General features: G+C 50.6%; 2 protein-coding genes across 2 annotated transcripts in view; one reads left to right on the forward strand and one right to left on the reverse strand.

The window, feature by feature from the left end:
* Window positions 1–4,942, forward strand: part of KIAA0141 (KIAA0141 ortholog) — a 16,591-nt gene extending 11,649 nt beyond the window's left edge. The window contains exons 11-13 of the mRNA XM_008067437.2: window positions 2,038–2,197; window positions 3,315–3,554; window positions 4,293–4,942. Of these exons, the coding sequence (XP_008065628.1) occupies window positions 2,038–2,197; window positions 3,315–3,553 (399 nt within the window). The 3' untranslated portion in view covers window position 3,554; window positions 4,293–4,942. The remainder of the gene's footprint in view (window positions 1–2,037; window positions 2,198–3,314; window positions 3,555–4,292) is intronic.
* Window positions 4,943–10,249: 5,307 nt separating this feature from the next.
* Window positions 10,250–21,075, reverse strand: part of PCDH12 (protocadherin 12) — a 14,978-nt gene continuing 4,152 nt past the window's right edge. The window contains exons 2-5 of the mRNA XM_008067438.2: window positions 20,923–21,070; window positions 17,218–17,315; window positions 15,018–15,169; window positions 10,250–10,671 (exon numbers count right to left, since the gene is read on the reverse strand). Of these exons, the coding sequence (XP_008065629.1) occupies window positions 10,250–10,671; window positions 15,018–15,169; window positions 17,218–17,315; window positions 20,923–21,070 (820 nt within the window). The remainder of the gene's footprint in view (window positions 10,672–15,017; window positions 15,170–17,217; window positions 17,316–20,922; window positions 21,071–21,075) is intronic.

Raw genomic sequence — 21,075 nt, forward strand, 5'->3', positions numbered from 1 at the left:
ACCGGAATTACAGGCGCGTGCTACCACGCCCGGCTAATTTTTTGATTTATTGTAAAGATGAGGTCTCGCTGCCCAGGCAGGTCTTGAACCCGCGGACTCAGGCAATCCATTCACCTCAGCCTCCCAAAGGCGCAGGATTACAGGCTGAGCCACCGAGCCCGGCTTTCCCACAGTATCTTTAGTAGCTGTCAAAGGGGCACCAATATCACCAACCAGTACCCGCGCTGTGCCTGCCTTGCCTTGGAAGAGCCCTGCAGATCCGTCCTTGGGTTGGGTGTACCTGCCCTCCATGTCTGGGCAAGCCTGGATACTCTGGCCTGCTTGGATCTGACCAGCATGCTATGAGAAGTGCACAATGGGATGTCTGTGACCTATTGTGTGACACTGTGCCGGGACACAGACCTCACACTCTTCCACCCCACAGGGAATTGCGTCTTTCTGGGTTTGTACTGAGCAGCCTTGCAGGGGTGGTGTTTGGCCGTTTGTGTGTCCAGTGCTGTGTTGTCACCTGACCTGGGGCCAGGAGTCCAGCATATTTATTGAAGAGACTTTGGCCTGTGTGCTATAGAGTTGGGGGCAGAATGTGTAAACAACTCTGTCCAGAATGTAACTGTGGAGGGTAGAAGAGAAATGGGACCATGGTTGGCAGTCAAGTGTTTTTTTATTTTATTTTGGGAGGGTGAATATGATGAAAAGGTTCCAGTGGACAAGGAAAAGTATTCTAATGCCCAAGAGCCCAGTGAAGTTATCAGTGTGCTGGCCAGAAAAGAGGAAACAGCAGTTCCCTATGTAGGGATGTGATAGTATATGCATGAGCAACTAAAGAGGGTGATCGTAAGAGTGGCAAGAATCTAAGCACTTTTCATATGGTGTTCAATGCGCACAACAACCTAATAAAGTGGGTGCTGTCATTGCTCCCACTTTATAGGTGAGGAGACTGAGGCACCAAGATGTAGAGTAACGTGGCTGAGGTTACGCAGCTGTAAGTGGCAGAGCCGAGATCGAAGCCCAGGCATCTGGCTCCACAGCTGAACTTCCAGACCCTACCCGAGTCTGCCTTTCAGAGGAGCATGACTCCCGGTGGCAGGACGGAGGACCCAGAGCTGTGGGCCAAGGGCTTAGCCTTTTATTTTATTATTTTCTTTTTTTTTTTTTTTAAGCTGGAGTCTCACTTTGTTGCCTAGACTGGAGTGCAGTGGCACGCTCCCGGCCACCGCAGCCTTGACCTCCTAGGCTCCGGCAATCCTTCCGCCTCAGCCTTCCAAGTAGTCGGAACTATAAGTATGCACTACCGCACCTGGCTAATTTTTGATTTATTGTAGAGACGAGGTCTCGCCAAGTTGGCCAGCTGGGTCTCAAACCCCCGGGCTCAGGCCATCCACTCGCCTCAGCCTCCCAAAGTGCTGGGATGACAGGCTGAGCCACCAAACCCGGCCGAGGACTTAGCCTTTCAAAAACAAGAAACATTTTCCCTGTGATACTGCTTTACATTCCCTCAGGAAAATTCAGAAAAGCATTGAGACCTTGGGAAACCGATCTGCCACCTCTCTCTCCTTGCTCTTTCAGGCAGTATAGGAGCCTGACTTCCAGGTTTCCCATAGCTGAGTGTTTCCTGTAGCTTTCACTTCTGCATCCTTTCAGCCAACCTCAGTGGGAGAAGCTCCCACCCTGCTCTGGCTGGACTCTCCCTGGGTGGAAGGATCCCATCTCCTCTGTGTTGGGTGAGCTGTGAGCCTCTAGCATTTCACTCCCTTGTATGGAGTGGCCAGGCCAGATGGCCTGGGCTCTAGTCACAGCCCACCACTTACAGCTGTGTAGCCTCAGCCACACTACTTTGTATCTTGGTACCTCAGTTTCTTCACCTGTGAAGTAGGGGCACTGCTAGCACCTGCCTTATTGGGTTGTGAGGATAAGCGCTCTATTACCCTGCGTAGAGGAAGCCCTGGCATGCCTGACTTCGTTTTCCTCCTGCCCTAGTATTTCACTTTTCTCAGTCATGTGTGTGCATCTGTTTTTTCGTCCATTTTTCTCCTTTAGGACTTACAGAGCAGGTACCACTTGGGAATTTGCTATGAGAAGGGTCTTGGTGTGCAGAGGAATCTGGGAGAGGCCTTGAGATGTTACCAGCAGTCGGCAGCTCTGGGAAACGAGCCTGCCCAGGAGAGGCTGAGGACCCTCTTTTCCGTGAAGGCAGCAGGTACAGACTCAAGTCAAAGCTAACAGGGTCCCACTCTTGAGATCAACACCCTGTGGGAGAGAATAGGGTGGCAGCAGCCCCTGGTCTCCATGTCCTTTCCAGCCCCAGTGGTGGCTAAGAGCACAGCTTTTGGAGTCAGACAGACCTGAGTTTTACCCTCCCATTACTGAATTTGGAACTGCATGGCTTTAAGCCTCAGTATCTTCACCTCTAAAAACAGGGTAATAGTAGTACCTAACTCATCAGGTTATTGTGAGGATTAAATGGCATGACGGGGCTGGGCACAATGGCTCACACCTGTAATTCCAGCACTTTGGGAGGCTGAGGTGGAAGAATCCCCTGAAGTGAGAAGTTCAAGACCAGCCTGGGCAACATAGCGAGATCCAGTCTCTAAAAAAAAAAAAATAGTTGATTGAGGTGGCATGCGCTTTTAGTCCCAGGTACTCGGGAGGCTGAAGTGGGAGGATTGCTTGAAGCCAAAAGCTCAAGACTGCAGTGAGCCATGATCATGCCACTGCACTCCAGCCTAGATGACAGAGTGAGATTCTGTCTCTAAATAAGTTTTTAAAATTTTTTTTTGAGTTGGAGTCTTACTCTGTCACCCAGACTGGAGTGCAGTGGCCGCTCCCGGCCACCGCAACCTCGACCTGCTGGGCTCTAGCGATCCTTCTGCCTCAGCCTTCCAAGTAGCTGGAACTACAGGTGCATGCTACCACACCCAGCTAATTTTTGATTTATTGTAGAGATGAGGTCTCATCAAGTTACCCAGGTGGGTCTCGAACCCGCGGGCTCAGGCAATTCACTTACCTTGGCCTCCCAAAGTGCTGGGATTACAGGCTGAGCCACCGAGCCCAGCCTAACATTTTTTTTAATGAGACAGCTGTAAAAGGTTTAGCACAACTTGACCCACAGTAGATATTGAATAAATGGTGACTGCTCCAATGATTTTGTGAGACTGTGTCCTAAGGGTGTCTGAATGGCCCTTCTGGGTCTCTGAGAGCCATGCTCATTGACAAGTCTCTGGTGCTGAGTTAACAATGCCATGGGGAACTGAGCCCTTTAAGTGTCAGTCCAAAAATACATCATGAGTAAGAGTTACTCTCACCTCTTTTTGTAGCCCGGGGGCCCAGCGACTTGGCAGTCACAGGCCTGAAGTCTTTCTCCAGCCCCTCCCTCTGCAGCCTGAACACCCTGCTGGCAGGAACCTCACACCTCCCACATGCCTCGAGCGCAGGGAACCTTGGCCTCCTCTGCAGAAGTGGGCACCTTGGGGCCAGCCCCAGAGCCCCCAGCGGGGCTGTCTCCCCACACCCCCACCCCTTGGAAAGGAGTCTCGTGAGACTGGGTTTTGGCTAAGGTGAGATAAAACACAGTCACTGGTGCCTTTTAGGGGCCAGGGAGCCAGTAGGTTGGGTGACAGCAATAGAATGACAGTAACCCTTTCTGTGTAGAAATTCCAGTGGGAGCTCAGGTTCCCAAGCAATTTCAAGTACATGGCTAATAAGCAACTGACCTTTAGCCTCGTTAGCCTCACAGATGAGTTTTGGATGAATTCACCGTCATTTCTGGTATGTGCCCCAAGAGGATTCATTCAGTGACCTACAAAAAAAGTCCTGAAGGGTTCAGAGACCCTGGTCCTCCCCCTGGCCTTTGTTTTAGAGCAAATCACTTACCTTCTCCTTCCCCATTCCTGTTTCCTCACACTTAAACTATACCATTGTTTGCCAGCATCTGGTGTATACCTCTGATGGTTCACAAGAGGATTTTGGGTCATATTCAAATTAATACTTTTTTGTTTTAGTAGTTATATATTGAATATATAATATAAAAATATGATTGGAACATTGACCTGTAGTGTTACAGGTATTATGTCTAGGATAAAGCTAACTTAAAAAACAAGTAATGCAATGAATTTAAGGAAAAACATGGCATAGAGGGGAACACAGATCAGATAGGTGGCCAAAATCACGGGAAGGTTCCGAGAAAGGCTGACACTTGGGAAACACTGAATCAGGTGTCCCTGAGACCAGCTCCAACCTCCGCCTTTGTCCTCCCTGTTGTATTCATGATCATTTTCATTTTACCTTTGGTTTAGAGGGGAGGAGTTTCTTGCCTCAGTGCCTGGATGTGTCTGGTTGACTATTCAGACCTTCTCACTTCAGCCCTAAAGATGGAACCCATGGGTTCTGAGAAGGCTATCTCAACTCGAACCTCAAAGAAGAGGCCGGTTATCTACTCACCTGTCCCAAGACCTTATACACCTGCCCTAGCACAGTAAAGAAGAAGAAAATGTATGAAGACCCGGGTTCTGACTTGGCCACTTGCCAGGCCATTTCACTTTGTAGCAGCAACCTGACTCGCTATATTGTGTCCTCAGTAACGATTGATCAAAGGCAATGGTATCCACTTTCCCACCTTACAGGACGGACACAAGGGAATTTCATTGTGGAAAGGACTTTGATGCTCACTTGGCCTTAGAGGCAGAGATACCCATGGTTGTGTGGCTTTATGAGTCACAGGACAGGATGGGGACCCAGGCCTCCTGCCTCCTGGCCAGGGCTCTTTTCCAGCAATTCACACAGTGGTTCCATGTGAAGGCATTGTCATCTCACCCATGTGAGAGAGTGCACGGAGGATTGAGGACTGGGAGTCTTAGAGCAGGCGTGTAGATCTCAAGGTCCTCATCTGAGAAAGGTGTGCCAGAAATGTCTGAGTGTCTAATAAAACAAATGCTGGCTTATCTCACCACTGTAGCCCTTGAGTGCATGGGGAGAGCCAGGGAGATGGGCAGGGGGGCTGAAAGCTGAGGCTTCTTTCTCATCTTGAAACTCTCCAGTAACCAATTTAAAGGTCTTAAAAGCTTCTCCAAGAGAGAGACTTAGGAAAAAATGATTTCTGAGTCAACGCTAATGAGTCCAATTACTGAATTTGCGAATAGCTGTTCCCTGGCTTCTGGATGTTAGCCCAAGTTCAATAGCATAGATGTGGTTGAGGGTGGGGGTGGGAGGGACGGAGGGCAAACCCCCTGGAGACTTTTTGAATGGGAAAGACCAAGCAGCTTGGCCAGTTCAAAGATGGGAGGATGAGGAGGATGTTGTCCACGGTTCCCTCTCTGCTGCCCACCCCACCTTTCCCAAGCTCCAGGTGGTCCCATCCCAGCACCTCCCTCACCACTGGGACCCCCAAGCTTTCTGTAGCTCCAGCGCCTCCCCTGCCCATGCTTTCTTTCCAGGGCTGCCCACACATGACTGCCGTCCACAGATGGTGCTTCTTGGGAGCAGGATCCTTGTCTTTGTGTTCCAGTGTCCCCAGCACTAGGTGTGATGTCCTATGCAGGGTAGAGGGATTCTCTGCTTAAGGTTTTAAGCCATGCAGTGCACTAAGATCTCTGCCAAAAAAAAAAAAAGATATCTGTGGTTAAATAAGTTTGGGAAATGCTGCACCAGACGTCCCCTTTTTATAGATTCACAATATACATCAGCATATTCGAGGTTCCAAGAAGTCCTGCCGTCAAGGTCTTGGTTAACCCAGTGTTTCCCTAGCTGAGTTGAGCACAGAGCCCACACAACCCCTTACCCCAAACTGCCTCTGAGCCTCCCTGAGGATCCTCTGTGTAAGTCACCGCCTGACCTGGGGAGTTCTACTCCCAGCCTCTTCTTGTCTCTCCTCCCTTGTCATTTTCATCTTGAGTTCTCTGATGGCTGCTTCTTCCCAGTCATGCTTGGGCCAAGGGGGCAATTCAGGTGGGCCATTGTTGGACCCTAGGAGTCCTAGGGTGAGGGCCGGATGCAGTTCCCTGAGTGGCTCTCCCTCCCCCTGGGGCACTACTGAGTTAAATTCTGATTCAGTTTGGGGGGGCCAAAGGTAAGGGGTATGACATTTTTAAGCTCTCCAATTTAAAAAAGAAGGGACTTTCCTGTGGAAAAGGAGGATGAGTCCTGAGGGAGGTGTTGTCAAGGGACCAAAACTCCTTGGCTGTTCAATCACTGCAGTCTTGATACAGCCCCAGGGGATGGGCTTCACTGGCAGACCTGGGCTCTGCTGTGCTTTTGCCATTAAAATTCCATTATTAATGACTCATCTTCAGGGGCAGGATGCCAGTGACTCAAGGTTTGGGGCTCTGCGCCCTGAGCAATGAGACTCTTGTGCAAAGCTTTACTGCCTCAGTTCCCTGTCCAGAGATGCTGTTGTCAGGGAGTCCCGACACTATAGTGAGAACAAGGCTGTTTGGTTCATTGTATCTTCAATGTGAATACAGTGTAGGACACTTGGTAGATGTTCAGTATTTATTCAATGAATGAGTGACTGTATGCACCACTCCTTCCTACCCAGTGCCCACCTAGCACATAGTAGGTGCTTTAAATAATTTGAATGGATGACTGATCCTATATCGCCCTCCACCTGCTGTTGTTTCTTTTCTCTCTTTGGCACTTAGTCATTGCTTAATAAATACCAAATGTTGTCCAATGAGTGCTTTTGATGATACCTCGCCCATTCCCCTTTACACTGTACCCAAGATGGAGCTGGGGCTGGGAAACACTGACTTGCTTTCTAGGTCCACACTGTGTGCCAAGCTGAGCCTGTCCTGCTCCCTCCTCCCCTCCTGCCCTCCCTTTTTTGGCATTTGGTTCTCTCCAGAGTCCCAAGGGGAGTGGCTGTCTCACTTTTGTTTCAGCCAGAGGAGAGGTAGGGTCAGTGAGCTGCCAAGCTGAAGTTGGGTGACAGGCAGGGAGGCTGCTGTCAATCTCTGGGCTGCCCCCGGGGCTCTGAGTGAGCACTGCATTGCATTCCTGGTGTTGGAGAACGGCTGACTATTGATTAAAAAAAAAAAATCCCTCTGTGCTTTCCAAATTAAGACGACATTTAACTGAGTGCTCGCTGGCTTGCCTGTTCCCTCGGTCTCCCAGGGGACGGAGCCCATCTCTGTGGAAACTCTTTTGAGCATGTCCAGAGTCTCAGCTTTGACATCTTGGCTGATGTCAAGAAGTTTCTGTAACCGTCCTGTTCAGCACATCCAGTTCTGTCACCATACACACTGTCTCCCTCTCAACCTGCCACTAGGAAAAGTGCTGGTATCAGCGCGCTGGGAGGTGATGCATGGTGCAGGAAAGGGCACAGCCCTCTCACACACATCCTTACCCCGTCAGCGTCCAGGCGCCTCAGAGCAGGAACAACTCTACCCAAGAGTTCGGGTTCAGCGGGGAAGGCAGAGCTGAGGAATGGCTGAGAGGACTGCAGTGTTCCTTAGTCTTATTGAGGTCCCAAACCCCTTTGAGAATCTGATGAAGGCATCTCTTCCCATAGACAAAAATGCATATCCCCCAATTTTACATGCAGTTCAGCAGGTGCATATATCCTGAAGCCCAACCGAGGACTCCAGGTTAAGAACCCTTGATGTATTAGAACACCATACTAAGTCCCAGATTCAATTCCTAGCTCTACCCCAAACCTGCCAGGTGGCCTTGGGCAAGCCATCTGCCATTCCTTTCTGTCTTTGCCTATAAAATGAGTTGGAATAGATAAAATTCAGACTCCTTGTGACTACAATTGCCCATGTCTGTGGAGGTTTAGACAGTATCATAGAGCAACACTGCATTACCTTTTATAGGTCAAATGTTCCTTTGAGGATCTGATGAGAACTGTGTATCTTCTGCCAAAAAAAAAAAATGCCTGTACACAGTTTTGCCTTGTGTACAGGCTTTTGTGCTGGAGTGGTGCAGTGGTCCCATGTATCCAGTGACCCAGTTGCCAGCTGTGGTTCCAGCTTCCTTAGATGACCTCCTGCCCCCATCTCTGCTTCTCTGTACCTTTTCTTTCTTTTTTGGGGGGGGTCGGAGTCTCATTCTGTTGCCCAGGCTGGAGTGCAGTGGCACACTCACAGCAACCACAGCCTCAAACCTGCTGGGCTCAAGTGATCCTTCTGCATGACTCAGTCTTCCAAGTAGCTGGAACTACAGGCATGCACCACCACGCCTGGCTAATTTTTTGATTTATCGTAGAGACGAGGTCTTGCCAAGTTGCCCAGGCTGGTCTCGAACCCGTGGGCTCAGGAAATCCTTTCACCTCTGACTCCCAAAGTGCTGGGGTTACAGGCATGAGCCACTGCACCCAGCTCTCTGTACCGTGTCAACACCAGCTCTGAACTGAAAATCACTAGTAATGGGTGTGGGGTGTCAGCACTGTCTACTCCAGTGCTGTGGTTTCAGACTTTTTTTTTACATAGTGGAACCATTTTTTTTCCTATTAAAGTCTTACCTAGAACTCCAATATGGAGAAGAGGGGACTCTGAAGCATTCATTGACCCATTTATTCATTTATATATCCATTTGGCAAGTAGTCATCAAGTGCTGCTTTGTGGCAGGCACTGGCCGAACAGGCTGGAGGCTCTACCTGCCTGGTTTCCCCGGCCTCTTTCACCGACCTGCAGAAGCCAAGAGCTCTGTGAACCAGCTTGAAATTCACAGGTCTTGTAAGGAGATCTCTCTGGCCTGGAGTGAGGTGATCAGAGGTAACTTTTATCTGTAAAGTGGAATGGTAGAATAGTGAAGCCATGGTGTATTCCAAGTATGTGCAATGTTCATGATCCCTAATTGGGGGATATGATTGGCCCATTTCTGTGGACAGTGGACATCAGCTCTGAGCTCCAAGAAAGGACAAAAGGAGGAGTACAGAGAGGGACTTTCGTCTTCAGTGTCCAGGAGAGGCCCACACTATCAGAAGCTAGCTGAATGACTGCTTGGAAATTTCCAGAAAAATCACAAGGCTGAGCCTTGGGAAAATATCTGCTGTTTCCTCCCTCCCCCCTCCCCTGGAAGGTTGGCTGCTGTCAGTGCCGATTTCACAGACCCGATTCACACAGTGTCCTCAGGGCCGTGAGTTCACAGGCCCGAACCTGCAATGACAGAGGAAGGTTTACCGCAAATAGGGTCGGGAAAGATGATTTCTGTGCTTGAAGAGCTGCTCGCTGGGAAAGGAAAAGGCCTGCATCAGGTCAGACCCAAGTTCCTTTCACCCGGTGCTTGGGAGTGCAGACATGTGCTGCCCTGGCTTTGGAAATGTCTGTTTCAACAGTGTCCTGAGGATAGCTTGGGCAAATCCACTGCTGGCAAAAGCTACCTCTGGGGCTTTTCGTTTTCCTTCCATGGATGGCAGTCTAGAGTCAAGGTGGAGGGCACGGGTGTTGGTGTTGGAGCAGCCTGGGATCAAATCAAATCCTGGTTCTGCTTCTGCTTCCTACTTGATCTTGGGAAAGAAAGACACTCAATGTCTCCCAGCCCCATATCCCTGTCTGTCAAGGGTTAATAATACCTCCCTTCCAGGACTGTTGGAAAATCAAGTTAGATCCTATTGTAAAGCCTAGTGCCTGGCTCATGTAAATGCTTTATAAATAGTCATGCTTTTCTTAGCCCTAATTTTCTGGCTGGGAAGCAGATTACTTGATAACACAGCGATAGAGGAGCCAGGTCTAAAGCATGCATGTTCATTATTTGCGAATCTGTCACTGTGCACCAAGGAGCCCCACTCCTGTCCAGCCCCAGCTTGACTGTCTTACCAGGGACTGGATGACAAAGGACCCTCACTCTAGTCCTCTTCCCTCCTCCCCACTGACAGGTGCAAACAGAATGAGCCATTGCTGTTTCTTTATTAGTAAATCAGAGAACATTGGCTGGTGCCCCCAGGACTCAGCCCCCACTCCTAGGGTTCAGGAAGGCCATCCTTCCCTGCTTGTGATACTCTGTGGCATCTGTTCCACCAGAGGACTGACCCCTTGTGCTCTACGTGTGTTTTTCCAGCAAACACTTAGCCACAAACTGTCCCTGTCCTCCAAAAAAACTTAGAACCACTTACAAGGGGCTGCTTTGGTCAGCCAGCTGTCAGTCCTGGGACCCTGCCTCCTCTGTGGGGGCAGCATCAGGTACCCTAAATTTCTCGGGCCACCTCTGGCCAGTGAGTTCCAATAAACCAGCTCATGTCCCCAGATCCACAGGACCTGGGCGCCTCGACATCTCCCAGGGCCCCTGGTTCTTGGATCCAGAGGCATGCGAACTGCGTTCACAGGCACTTGCTGCCACCATCACCACCACTGGTGCCCTCGGTTCCCTTCTTTCCACCGAGGCCTCCCTGCTCAATGGTGCCTGAGGCCTTGCTGGCGGCCAGGTCTAGACTGAGGGTCCTCCCACATACGGAGAGCCGCCTCAGAGCCTCAGAGGCAGCCTCCATTGGCACCTCGGTGCGCTGCTCCAGCAGCATCTCCAGCAGTGAGCTCATCTCCGAGAGGAAGGTGCTGGCCAGCCGAGTGCCCGCTGGGCTCAGCTCCGGCCCCGCCTCCTTGCCGAATGTCTGGAAGGTCCTTGGCTCCTCTGAGGCAGCAGCATCCGGGGAGGTCACATTGTCACGGTAGTTGGTGGTGAGGGGCAAAGACAGCCTGGCCATCCAGGCCGGGTCTGGGGCGCTCAGACGGTCCAGGGCCAGGCCTGCAGGGGAGGAGGGGACACCGTGAGGCAGGGCCAGGGCAGTGGACAAAGGAGGGAAGGGAAGTGGTGGGGGACAGACGGAGTAGCCAGAGGGGAACGGGAAGGAAGAGGCCCTGACAGGGTCGCTCCCTGGGCAGGAAGGCAGCTGACTGGAGCCCCCGGGGGAGCCACATGGATAAGAGGCAGGAGGAGGAGAAGGCCTAGAAGTAGACATGAAGAATGTCCCAGCTTGGCTTGATGTGTGTTTCGGGTCTAAGTGTCTTCTACCTTCCAGCCAGGACTTTTACACCTCAGGGAGCCTTCTCCCCTCAGGGCACCACAAAGCTGAGGATAGGATAGAGGGAAATCCCTTTTCTCAGCCACTGCTGGAGTTGCTGGATGGGCACTGCCTTCCATTCATATTTATTTTTTTAACTTTTTTGAGTTGGAGTTTCACTCCGTTGCCCAGGCTGGCGTGCAGTGGCACACTCACAACCACCCCAGCGTCAACCTGCTAGGCTCCAGCGATCTGCCTCAGCCTTCCAAGTAGCCGGAATTACACGTGCGCACTACCACACCCGGCTAATTTTTGATTTATTGTAGGGACGAGGTCTCGTCAAGTTGCCAGGCTGGTCTCGAACCCGCGGGCTCAGGCAATTCCCTCGCCTCGGCCTCCCAAAGTGCTGGGATTACAGGCTGAGCCACCGAGCCCGGCCCCCATCCGCATTTATAATAATAGTGGCCCCTTATCAAGTAATGATGTGCCAAACAGTGCACATATTTATTTCATGTAACTTCCACACAAAGCTTTAAGGTCAAGGGTATTATCCCCATTTTATGGATGGGAAAACTCATAAGAAGCTCAAAGAAGTTAGTCACACATCCGCCAGGTGACCAAACCCTGATTTGACCCAGGTCTGATGACCTCGAAGCCACCTGTGATGGCACCGCCTGCCCTCTCTCTTTGGAGGGGGCCCTTCCTCCCTCTGGGTTCTCCAGGTACCCACCTGTGGTCTCTGGAATTCCCAGGCCTGCTAAAATCTGCACTGTCACCACCTGGCCCCCTGCTTTCAAGTTTTCCTTGACACCTTCACCTCTCAAGCTGCAGAAAACCTTGGCCTAGAATTGGGCTGGAAAGGGGCTGCCTACCTGAGGGCCATCCCAGGAAAGGACCAGGTCAGCCTGGTGGCTTGAAATTCAAAGAATTGTCCCCTAGATCCCCAATGCCACGGTCACACTTCCCACTCCTTCAATAGAAGATCCTGTCCGAAAAACTAGTCCCACACCTGAGGCTAGAGACCACGCCATAGGAAAGTGTAAATCCTATGGTAAGAAACAGTGTCTTGCCGGGCTCAGTAACTCAGCCTGTAATCCCGCGCTTTGGGAGGCTGAGGTCAGTGAATTGCCTGAGCCCGCAGGTTCGAGACCTGCCTGGGCAACTTGGCGAGACCTCATCTCTACAATAAATCAAAAAAATTAGCTGGGCGTGATAGCACGCAGCTGTAGTTCCAGCTACTTGGAAGGCTGAGGCGGAAGGATCGCCGGAGCCCAGCAGGTCGAGGCTGCGGTGCCCGGGAGTGGCCACTGCACTCTAGTCTGGGTGACAGAGTGAGACTCCAACTCAAAAGAAAAAAGAGAGAAAGAAACAGTGTCTTAAATTTTGAAAAAAGGCACAACATTCACTTTAACATTTATCTAATGTTTGCCTAAGGTGAGTTACTTTAAAATCTGTGCACGGAAGAAAAGACTGAAAGGAGATATGTCAAAGTGTTAACTGAAATTACCCCTGGGCAGAAGTGATTTATTCACTTTTTGTTTATCTATATTTTTCTACATTAACCAAATACTACTTTTGTAATTTGAAAAAGTTATTCCAAAGTACAGTGAGTCATTTTTTTATATTGATAAATGAATCTCTGTCTTGTATTCAATTCTGAACTATGCAGGCTGTGAGTCAGGGTTGAGCCCCTGCCCTACTGAATCCTGGGGTCTACCCCCATGCCTGGGACTCAGTGAATGTTTATTGAATGATTGAACATAAATATTAGTCCTCAACACCTGAGAAACGCAAACTCTAGTTCCCTGAGACACTGAGGTAATAAAGTTGGTTGGAACTCTTGGTTCTTTTCTTTGTATGAGGGTCAGAGAGCTTCAGAAGTGGGGAGGCTTGAGGTGAGAAAATCACTGGGGCACGGGAGGATGGCTGAAAAGCTGTGGAAAAGTCGCTCAGCATCTTCAATAGTTCCAGTTGCTGGTGGGCACCAGCCAGGCTGGGCTTGGTTTCCCAACTCTGCTATTTAGGGTCAGTGTGTGTGACCATGGGAAAGTAACTTCACTTCTAAGCCTTCTCTTCTCACAAAGTGGTTAGACAGTCGTGTTCATCTTGTCAGGCTGTTGTGAGAGTCAGTGAATTCATGAATCCAGTAAAACGTGATTGTTGCTCTCGGGTGGGGCCTTTTTTTTTTTTTGAGTCAGAGTCTCACTCTTTGCACAGGCTGGGGTGCAGTGGCCAATCACTGCTCACCACAATCTCAACCTCCTGGGCTTAAGCAATCCTCCTGCCTCAGCCTCCCAAGCAGTTGAGACTACAGGTGTGCACTGCCACACCCAGCTAATTTTTAAAAATTTTTTGTAGAGACAAAGTCTTACTGTGTTGCCCAGGCTGTTCTCAAACTCCTGGCTCAAATGATGCTCCTGCATTGGCCTCCCAAGTGGGGCTTTTATCTGATGCAGCCAGACCCCAGTCTCAGGCACACCCATTAGTGGCCCTGTGGCTGTCCAGCCTGTAGGCAGCAAAGGCTCTTCTCTCTTCCTTCTCATGCCCCGCTCCTCACCACAGCACCCTCTGTGGGGTCAGTACCCTCTGTGGGGAGACAGGATTATGTAGGAAGGGGACCAAAGGTTTTAGCCCAAGCTGGCCAACAGAGATAGAACCCAAAGCTGTTTCCCCTATCCACATGCCACTGCTGAGCACTTAGAATGTGGCTGTCATGACCGAGGAACTGAATATTTCATTTTTTAAAATTTTAATTCATTTATGTTTAAACAGCCATGTGTGGCTAGTGACTACCATATTGAACAACAGTTCTAAAATTTGGAACCATGCTGTCTGTGTTAACAACCATAGCTACACAACCTTGGGCAAATCATTAAATGCCCCAACCATCACGTTTTTTCTCTATGAAATGGGGTGCACGAATAGCCTCTCTCTTTCTCATGAGGTACTTAGAACACATAGAAAGTGCTCAGTAAATGTTAGCAGTACTTTTTAAACCAAAGAAAGGGAAGTCCCTGCTGTGCCTTCAGCATGTTAGCAGTCCAGTGGAGCACAAGAGAAATCGAACGTTAACTACAGAAGCAGAAGTCCACAGTGTGGGGATGGTCAGACACATGGAGTGTTGCCTAGCGGAGGCCGACCAATGTCCACAGCAGGTGTGGGGGCAGCTAGCAGATTCCCGAATTCAAGTTTGCCTTTTGTATTGATTGCCAAAACTCATTGTTTCGGCCAGGCACGGTGGTTCATGCCTGTAATTCCAGCACTTTGGGAGGTGGAAGCAAGAGGATGGCCTGAGACCAGGGATTTGAGACCAGCCTGAGCAACTTGGCAAGACCTCGTCTACAATAAATCAAAATATTAGCCGGATATGGTGGCACGTGCCTGTAGTTCCTGCCACTTGGAAGACTGAGGCAGAAGGACTGCCTGAAACCAGCAGGTCGAGGCTGCAGTGGCCCTGACCATGCCACTGCTTTCCAGCCTGGACGACAGAATGAGACTCCAACTCAAAAAATAATAATCATAACAATAATAACTCATTGCTTATCTACAAAAAATTATTTTTGCTTCCGTTACAAGTGTTAGTACATTAAAGAGTGGAAGGATATTTGAAAACACCAAGGACATACAAATAAGTAGCTCAAGCATTAAGGGGAAGTCTCCTGAGGACAGGCTGGCCTAGGTTTTGGCCCCCTTCAATTGCAGGTGAGCTGGGTGACTCTGGGCAGGCTACTTTACCTTTTTGAGCCTGAGTTTGCTCATCTGTAAATTGAAGCTAAAAGTATCAGAGGACTGGTTGGAGGCTTAAATGAGATAGTACATATACGATGCCTCTCCGGTGCCCAGCACACACCAAGAATTCAGTCATTGTTCACTATTCTTACAGTGATTTTACAATTAATAATCAAAGTCGATCTTGGCCTTTCAACATATACTTTCTGAGGCTGCAGGGGAGTACAGAGTTGCTGCTGCTCCTCTCCAGAAACAGAGTGGCTATTTCCCTGCGGTGGGTTGAAGTAGATCCCTGAAGCCCTGGCACATGAAGGCACCATGAGGCAGAAGCAGGGTCAGGATGATCCGAGGGTGTCCCTACCTGTGTGGGGGTCCAGTAGGCTCGACAGCTCTTCTTCTAACAGCCGCTTCACAGAGAGATCCTCTTCGGGGTCCAAGGACTCTTCCTCCTGCTCTGGCTCTGCCTGGCCACCATCCCTGGCACTTGGGCCATCTGTGTCTGGGACTGTACTCCTGCAAAGGGGACCAGCCAGTCCACGGGTGAGGAAATCCCCACAGATATTCACTCATTCATGCCCAACTATGCCCGCATTCATTCGCCCTCAGAGGGAGCTGGATACACAGCCCAGCCTTTAAGTCAGGCCAGCCTGGGGTATGCGATCCCAGCCCTACTGTTTTGCCTGTTTCCTCATCTTTAAAGTGGGAACAATACATAGCACCCACCTCATAGGGCGTTGAGAGGGCAAGATGAGCCGTCACAGGAAGGGGCCTAGCACAACTGAAAGGCTTTCGATGCCTGGCACATTGAAAGCCTCAGTAGACAGAAGAGAACATGAATTCATTGATATTCTCACTCCTGTTGGCCCTCCCATGCCGTTGCATTGCCTGGCGCAGAGGAGTTTAATAATTTCGTCTGAGCTGATGCGGTCAACCACCAAACTATCAGCACAGGAACTCTAGCAAGGCAGGCATTTTTGCCTATTTCAGTCCCTGCTCCCTCACCAGTGCTCAGAACGGGGCCTGGCACACAGTAGGTGCTTAATAAGTACTTAGTGGAATGAGTGACTGAGCAAAACCACATGGAGGACAAGCTCAGCCAATGGAGAATTTTTGTGGATCAGATGTGACACTGTGTTATAGCGAAGGGAAAATGCTGTCATTTAGTCATTCATTATTCACCCTTCCATTCCTTCAACCAGTACTGAGGACGGTGGGCCAGGCAGGGTGGCTGCTTAGGGAGCAAGGACGAGAGGGAGACCCCGCTGTGCCCTCAGGGGGCTCGGGGTCTGTCTGGAAGGCAGGGAAGGGTGCTTCCGAGGGCCCAATGCTGCTCAGAACCTCCCACCTCCTGCTGCTGTCTCCATCCTGGCCCCTCCCTCCACAGCCACCTGGGGACAGCCCTGGCAGCAGGTGGGAAGGCTCTCTGAGGGGCTTTGAGACCTGGGAGTTCCTTTCTGTTTGTTTGCTTTGTTCTCTGTAGCCATTTCTGCTGCTGTGAAGAGATGAGTGTGGAGGTGCCAAGTGTGTGGGTGACAATGACAACCAATGCTTATTGAGCCATGAGTCTGAGTCAGGTTTCATGCTATGCTAGGTACATGCACGTGCACAGTTTCATTCAAACCTTTCACACTTGTCAGGGGTTCTTTTTTTATCATCCCATCTTACAAATGAGCAGACTGAGACTCAGAAAGATTTTGCAGCTGGCCCAAGGTTCCCACAGATTGAATGACAAAGCAAGAATTCAATCCAGGCCTATGCGACTCTGGGGTGTGACTCCGCTCTACACCACCTCTCACCAGCCTTGCAGAAAAGAAGGCACAAGTTTTCAGAGCAAGAGCACTGATCCAGGAGTCAGGAGCCCCGAGAGCTGCTCCCAGCTTTGCCACCCATTTGTTATATGACCTTGAGCAAAATTACTTCGAGGGGAAAGAACTCGGTATCGTGAAGATACCTACCATGTGCCAGGCACTGGGCTGTGGGCTTAGAATGAAATCCTTACCTCGTGGTTACAGGGGATGTGCTATGACTTCCATTTTACAGATGGGGAAACAGGTCCTGAGAGATTTTCTGACTTGTTCAAGTTCACATAGCTGGGTTGGATCAAACTACTTAGAGCCTCAGTTTCCCCATCTGTAGCAAGGAGTTAGGTTAGGTGTCCTCTCGAGGTCCTCTCAATTCTAGGATTGCCCCAAGGGACACACCCACATACCCACGTCCTTGGTGGGAAGCTTTCATATTATTCCTTGGTATTATGTTTACGGGTCAAGAGAAGGTGAAAGTTACAGATCTAAAGCCAATTTACAGCACCTCTGAAATCAGGGGACAGATAGACCTCAGGGATGAAGTCATTTCCTGAGTGACTCTCTAGGTTCCGTAAGCTCCATAAATACAGCCGCCCAGGACGAGGCCTCCCAAGGTGGGAGGATGGATGGAGTCTGCTGTACCCACCCAGGGAACCGGTGTCTGGGATGTGCCCACCCTTTCTCATCCCACAGAGGCTGCAGGGGCGAGGGGAGGCTGGCGGGGCCTTGAGATGCCTGTGGGGGCTGTGTGCTGCTTACCTGCTGCCGCCTGGCTTGGCCAAGTACTTATTTCCTCGGTGGTTCGGTTTGGGTTGGAATTGGCCCTGATGCAGCAAGGACAGCAGCTGGGAGATTTGCTACAAGACAGGAAAAATCTGTTGACTCCACACAATTCCGACCCAGCACACTTCCTCGCCGGATGTTTCCCTCAATGCCGGTGCTTGCTTTTTATAGTCTTTCCTCTGGCTTCAGATGTTTGTGTGATCAGATGGGGGAGGGTGCCCGGTGATGGAGACAGGGACCTGGACAGGCAGGTCCCATGCTTTGCCGTGTCTTCCCAGGACCTGGGCATCTGAGAGGGAGCACCGGGACCCTCTGGTCCCGTCCCCTCACGATCATTCCCTCAATTGACCTGTGCCTAATGGGGCTCTGGGTGATGGGGGTGAGAAAGGCACTTCCTGACCATGAGTTTGTTATTACTTTGATAAGGATTGTCTTACAGAGTTATTTTCCCCTCTTAGCAGTGTTCAAACATTCAGCCAATTTTTATACGCCAGATGTGAGACTGTATTGTGAAGAAGGCAAAACGGGGTCATTTAGTCATCCTTCCATCCATTCAACAAGAACTTACTAAGCCAGGCAGGGCGGCTGCTGAGGGAACAAGGATGAGAAGGAAGCCCAGCTGTGCCGTCAGGGGTCTCGGGGTCTGGCTGGAAGTCAGGGAAGGGTGCTTACGACGGGGCTTGCCTCTGGGCTTTGGGAAAGGGTGAGGTCTGTGGGAGCAGAAGAGGCCCCTGTCCCATTTGGAGCCGGGAGGGAGCAGGGGGCGATGCTGGGGTGGTTTGTTCATTTATTTCAGCACATGTCTATTGGGCTCGTACTACACGCCAGGCATACCTGCTGAGACCCAAAGACTCCATAGAAGTTTGGCAAGTGGAAAGAGGGAGGGTCCAGGCTGGGCTGAAGGGTTGCAGGCAGAACTACTGCAAGCTGAAAGGCTGGAGAGAGGGTGGAATTTCAGAAAGGCTGGGGAAAAACTAGGAGTGGGCGGGATGTCAGAGCCAGACCCTATAGGCCAAGTCTTGGGAGTCTGCGTTCTAGTTCCAGGTAATTTATAGCTTCTTGTGAAGTGTCAGGCAGGTTTCTAGAACTCCTCAGACCTCAGTTTCCACATCTGTAAAGCAGGGCCAGAAATATCCACCCAGCCTTCTTCACAGCGCTGTCAGGAGGAGATGGCTGAAAAAATTAAAAATCCTCTGCAGATACAAGGAGTTTGAGCTGTTACTCCCAGAAATACTGCTTCCACCCCCTGGGCCCACCCCTCTTCCCCGCTTGGGAGGCCCACTCTGCCCCTCCATGCAGCTCAAGGCAGGAGGTGCCAACCTCAGAGGAGAATTGGGAGAGGAAGTGACCAGGACTGGGGTTTTGCTGTGACTTGGGAGGGTCAGGGTCCTGCTGCCTGCCTCAGGGCAGATGCCCCCTCCCAGTCCAGGCCCAGAAGCCCTCCTAAGGCACCTGCCAGGCTTTGCCCGAGTGACAGCTGACTTTTCATGTCATGACTCCCCACAGTGTTGAGTGCTGTCATTGAGGGTCACTTCACAGCTAGAGCCCAGACACTGCAGTCGGTCAGACTCAGGCTCAAATCCTAAATCTGCCCCTGCCCTCATTCCCACTGGAGTGACTTTGAGGAAGTACTTAAGCATTCTGAGCCCCAGTTTCCTCAGTAGTAAAAAAGTGAATAATAATGACACCCAAGTCATTAAACCAGGATTAAATGAGCCAGAGTATATAAATCACTTATTAACAGAGCCCATGACAAGCACTTAATACTTGTCCTATGGTATATAATCTCATTTCATCTTTACAACAGCCCAAGGGAAGAGACACCCTTGTGTCCATTTTGCAGAGGTGGAACCCGAGGCTCTCAGGGACTACACAGCAATTAGTGGCAGGGCTGGAATTAGAACTCACATCTGACTCCACTGTGCTGCTGGAAAGATATGAGCATTGGGCAAGCTGCCTCCCACCCTCTAGTTGACCTCAAATGGGCACCTTTATTTCCATCACCCTGGCAGAGTCACCCATTATGCCTTCGCTCTGCTGTCCTGTCCACTAGCAGCCAGCACAGTGTTCGTCACAAAGAGGTCATCCAAAAAGCACTTAATGGATGGATGGAGGGAAGGAGGATGGATGGATGGATGGATGGATGGGTAACCTCGGAGTCTGCATGGAGCCCCGGGCAAGATTCCTAAGAGAACAGCTGGGCTAGCTCCAGGTGGCTTCCTGAGAAGGGGGTGAGGGGAGGAAGCTGCGTCCTCGCTTCAGGGAAACTTGAGCTGAGGGCCTGGCCAAGTAGAAGTGTGCCTTGGAGGGGCCGCCTGGCGTTGTGAAAATGTCTGAGGCTCAGAGGAGCAGATATGAGTCTGAGATCAGGCACCATCCCTGAAGAAGATGCCGCGTTTGTGTCTAGTTAATCCTGGGTCACTAGATATTGTGCCATTCATGGTTCCGTCTAGTCTTCACCCTTCCGGGAGGGAGATGCAGGTAAGTTCCGCCTCATAATTCCTGTTATACTGATGAGGACAGTGAGGTGCAGATGTTAAAGACTTTGCATGAGGTTGCCCAGCCCCTAAGTGGCTGTGTTGAAATGTGAACCTGCGTCTGCCTACTGCCACGTTTCCAAGATTGTTTCCATTGTCCCTCCCTGCAGGCCCAGTCAGAAAGCTCTGGGATCTCAGGCAAGCCAAGTGCATCCTCTAAACCTGGAAGACTGATGCCCACACTGGCTTACTTCATAGGGCGGTTACCCCGGTGAGATAAGGGCACATGAGAACAGAGATGGAGAAGTACTTTGCAGAAGTCATAGTGATCATTTGCTGAGTGCCAACTGCATGCCAGACATCATTCTACAGGCACTAGGTGCCTTCATCATTTCATCTGCAAGCAAACTTAGGAGATGAGTGCTGCTAACACGGACATCTTCAACAGAGAAGTTGAGTGACTTTCCTGAGATTCACAGCAAGAAAGAGGTAGAGCCAGGGTCTGAACCCAGGCAATCTTGCTCCAAAGCTTATACTCTCTATATTTTTGTTTTATTTTTAGAGACAGGGTATCACCTTGTCACCCAGACTGGAGTGCAGTGGCGCAGTCATAGCTCACTACAACCTCAAACTCCTGAGCTCAAGCCATCTTCCCACCTCAGTCTCCCTAATAACCTGGTGGCGAGCACCACCACACTCAGCTAACATTTAAAAAAAATTTTTAGGGATGGGGTCTCACTATGTTGCCCAGGCTGGTCTTGAACTCTGGCCTCAGGCGATCCTCTCACCTTGGCCTCCCAAGGTGCTGGGATTACAAGTGTGAGCCACCACACCTGGCCCCAAAGCTCACACTCTTCATCACTACCTTTGCGCTGTGTCTGCTTTTGCCAGGCACCATGAATGCTTTATAGGGATTAACTGATCAAGTCCTCAGGACAACTGTATGCAGCAGATATTCTCACCAGCACTCCTATTTTACAGATAAGGAAACTAAGGCTCAGAGACAGGAAGTAATTTGCCCAGGATCACACAGCTGAGTTCAGCTGATCCCAGAGCTGTCCCTGAGCCATTGCTCCCAAAGTATCATCACGTGCCAGGTGAGCCAAAGGAGCAAATGTGCGGACTGTGAGGGCGATGGGGGTGTCTGGTGCTGCTGCTGGTGGCCCGGGGTGACCAAAGAGAGAGCTGCCCGTGACCCAGGTACCTGGACAGGAGGAGAGTCCACAGTGAGCTCCTCCATGGGGTTCCGCTCTGCGAAGGCAGCCACGGACAGTCGGACCAGGCTCCGCAGGATCTGGCGAGGGCCCGATTCCTTCTCGGGAGACACTTTGCCATTGAGATTTCGCTGCCGCCTCAG

This window comes from Carlito syrichta, unplaced genomic scaffold (assembly GCF_000164805.1).
Source record: "Carlito syrichta isolate Samal-C Ts95f unplaced genomic scaffold, Tarsius_syrichta-2.0.1 Scaffold309624, whole genome shotgun sequence".
Lineage (NCBI taxonomy): Eukaryota > Metazoa > Chordata > Mammalia > Primates > Tarsiidae > Carlito > Carlito syrichta.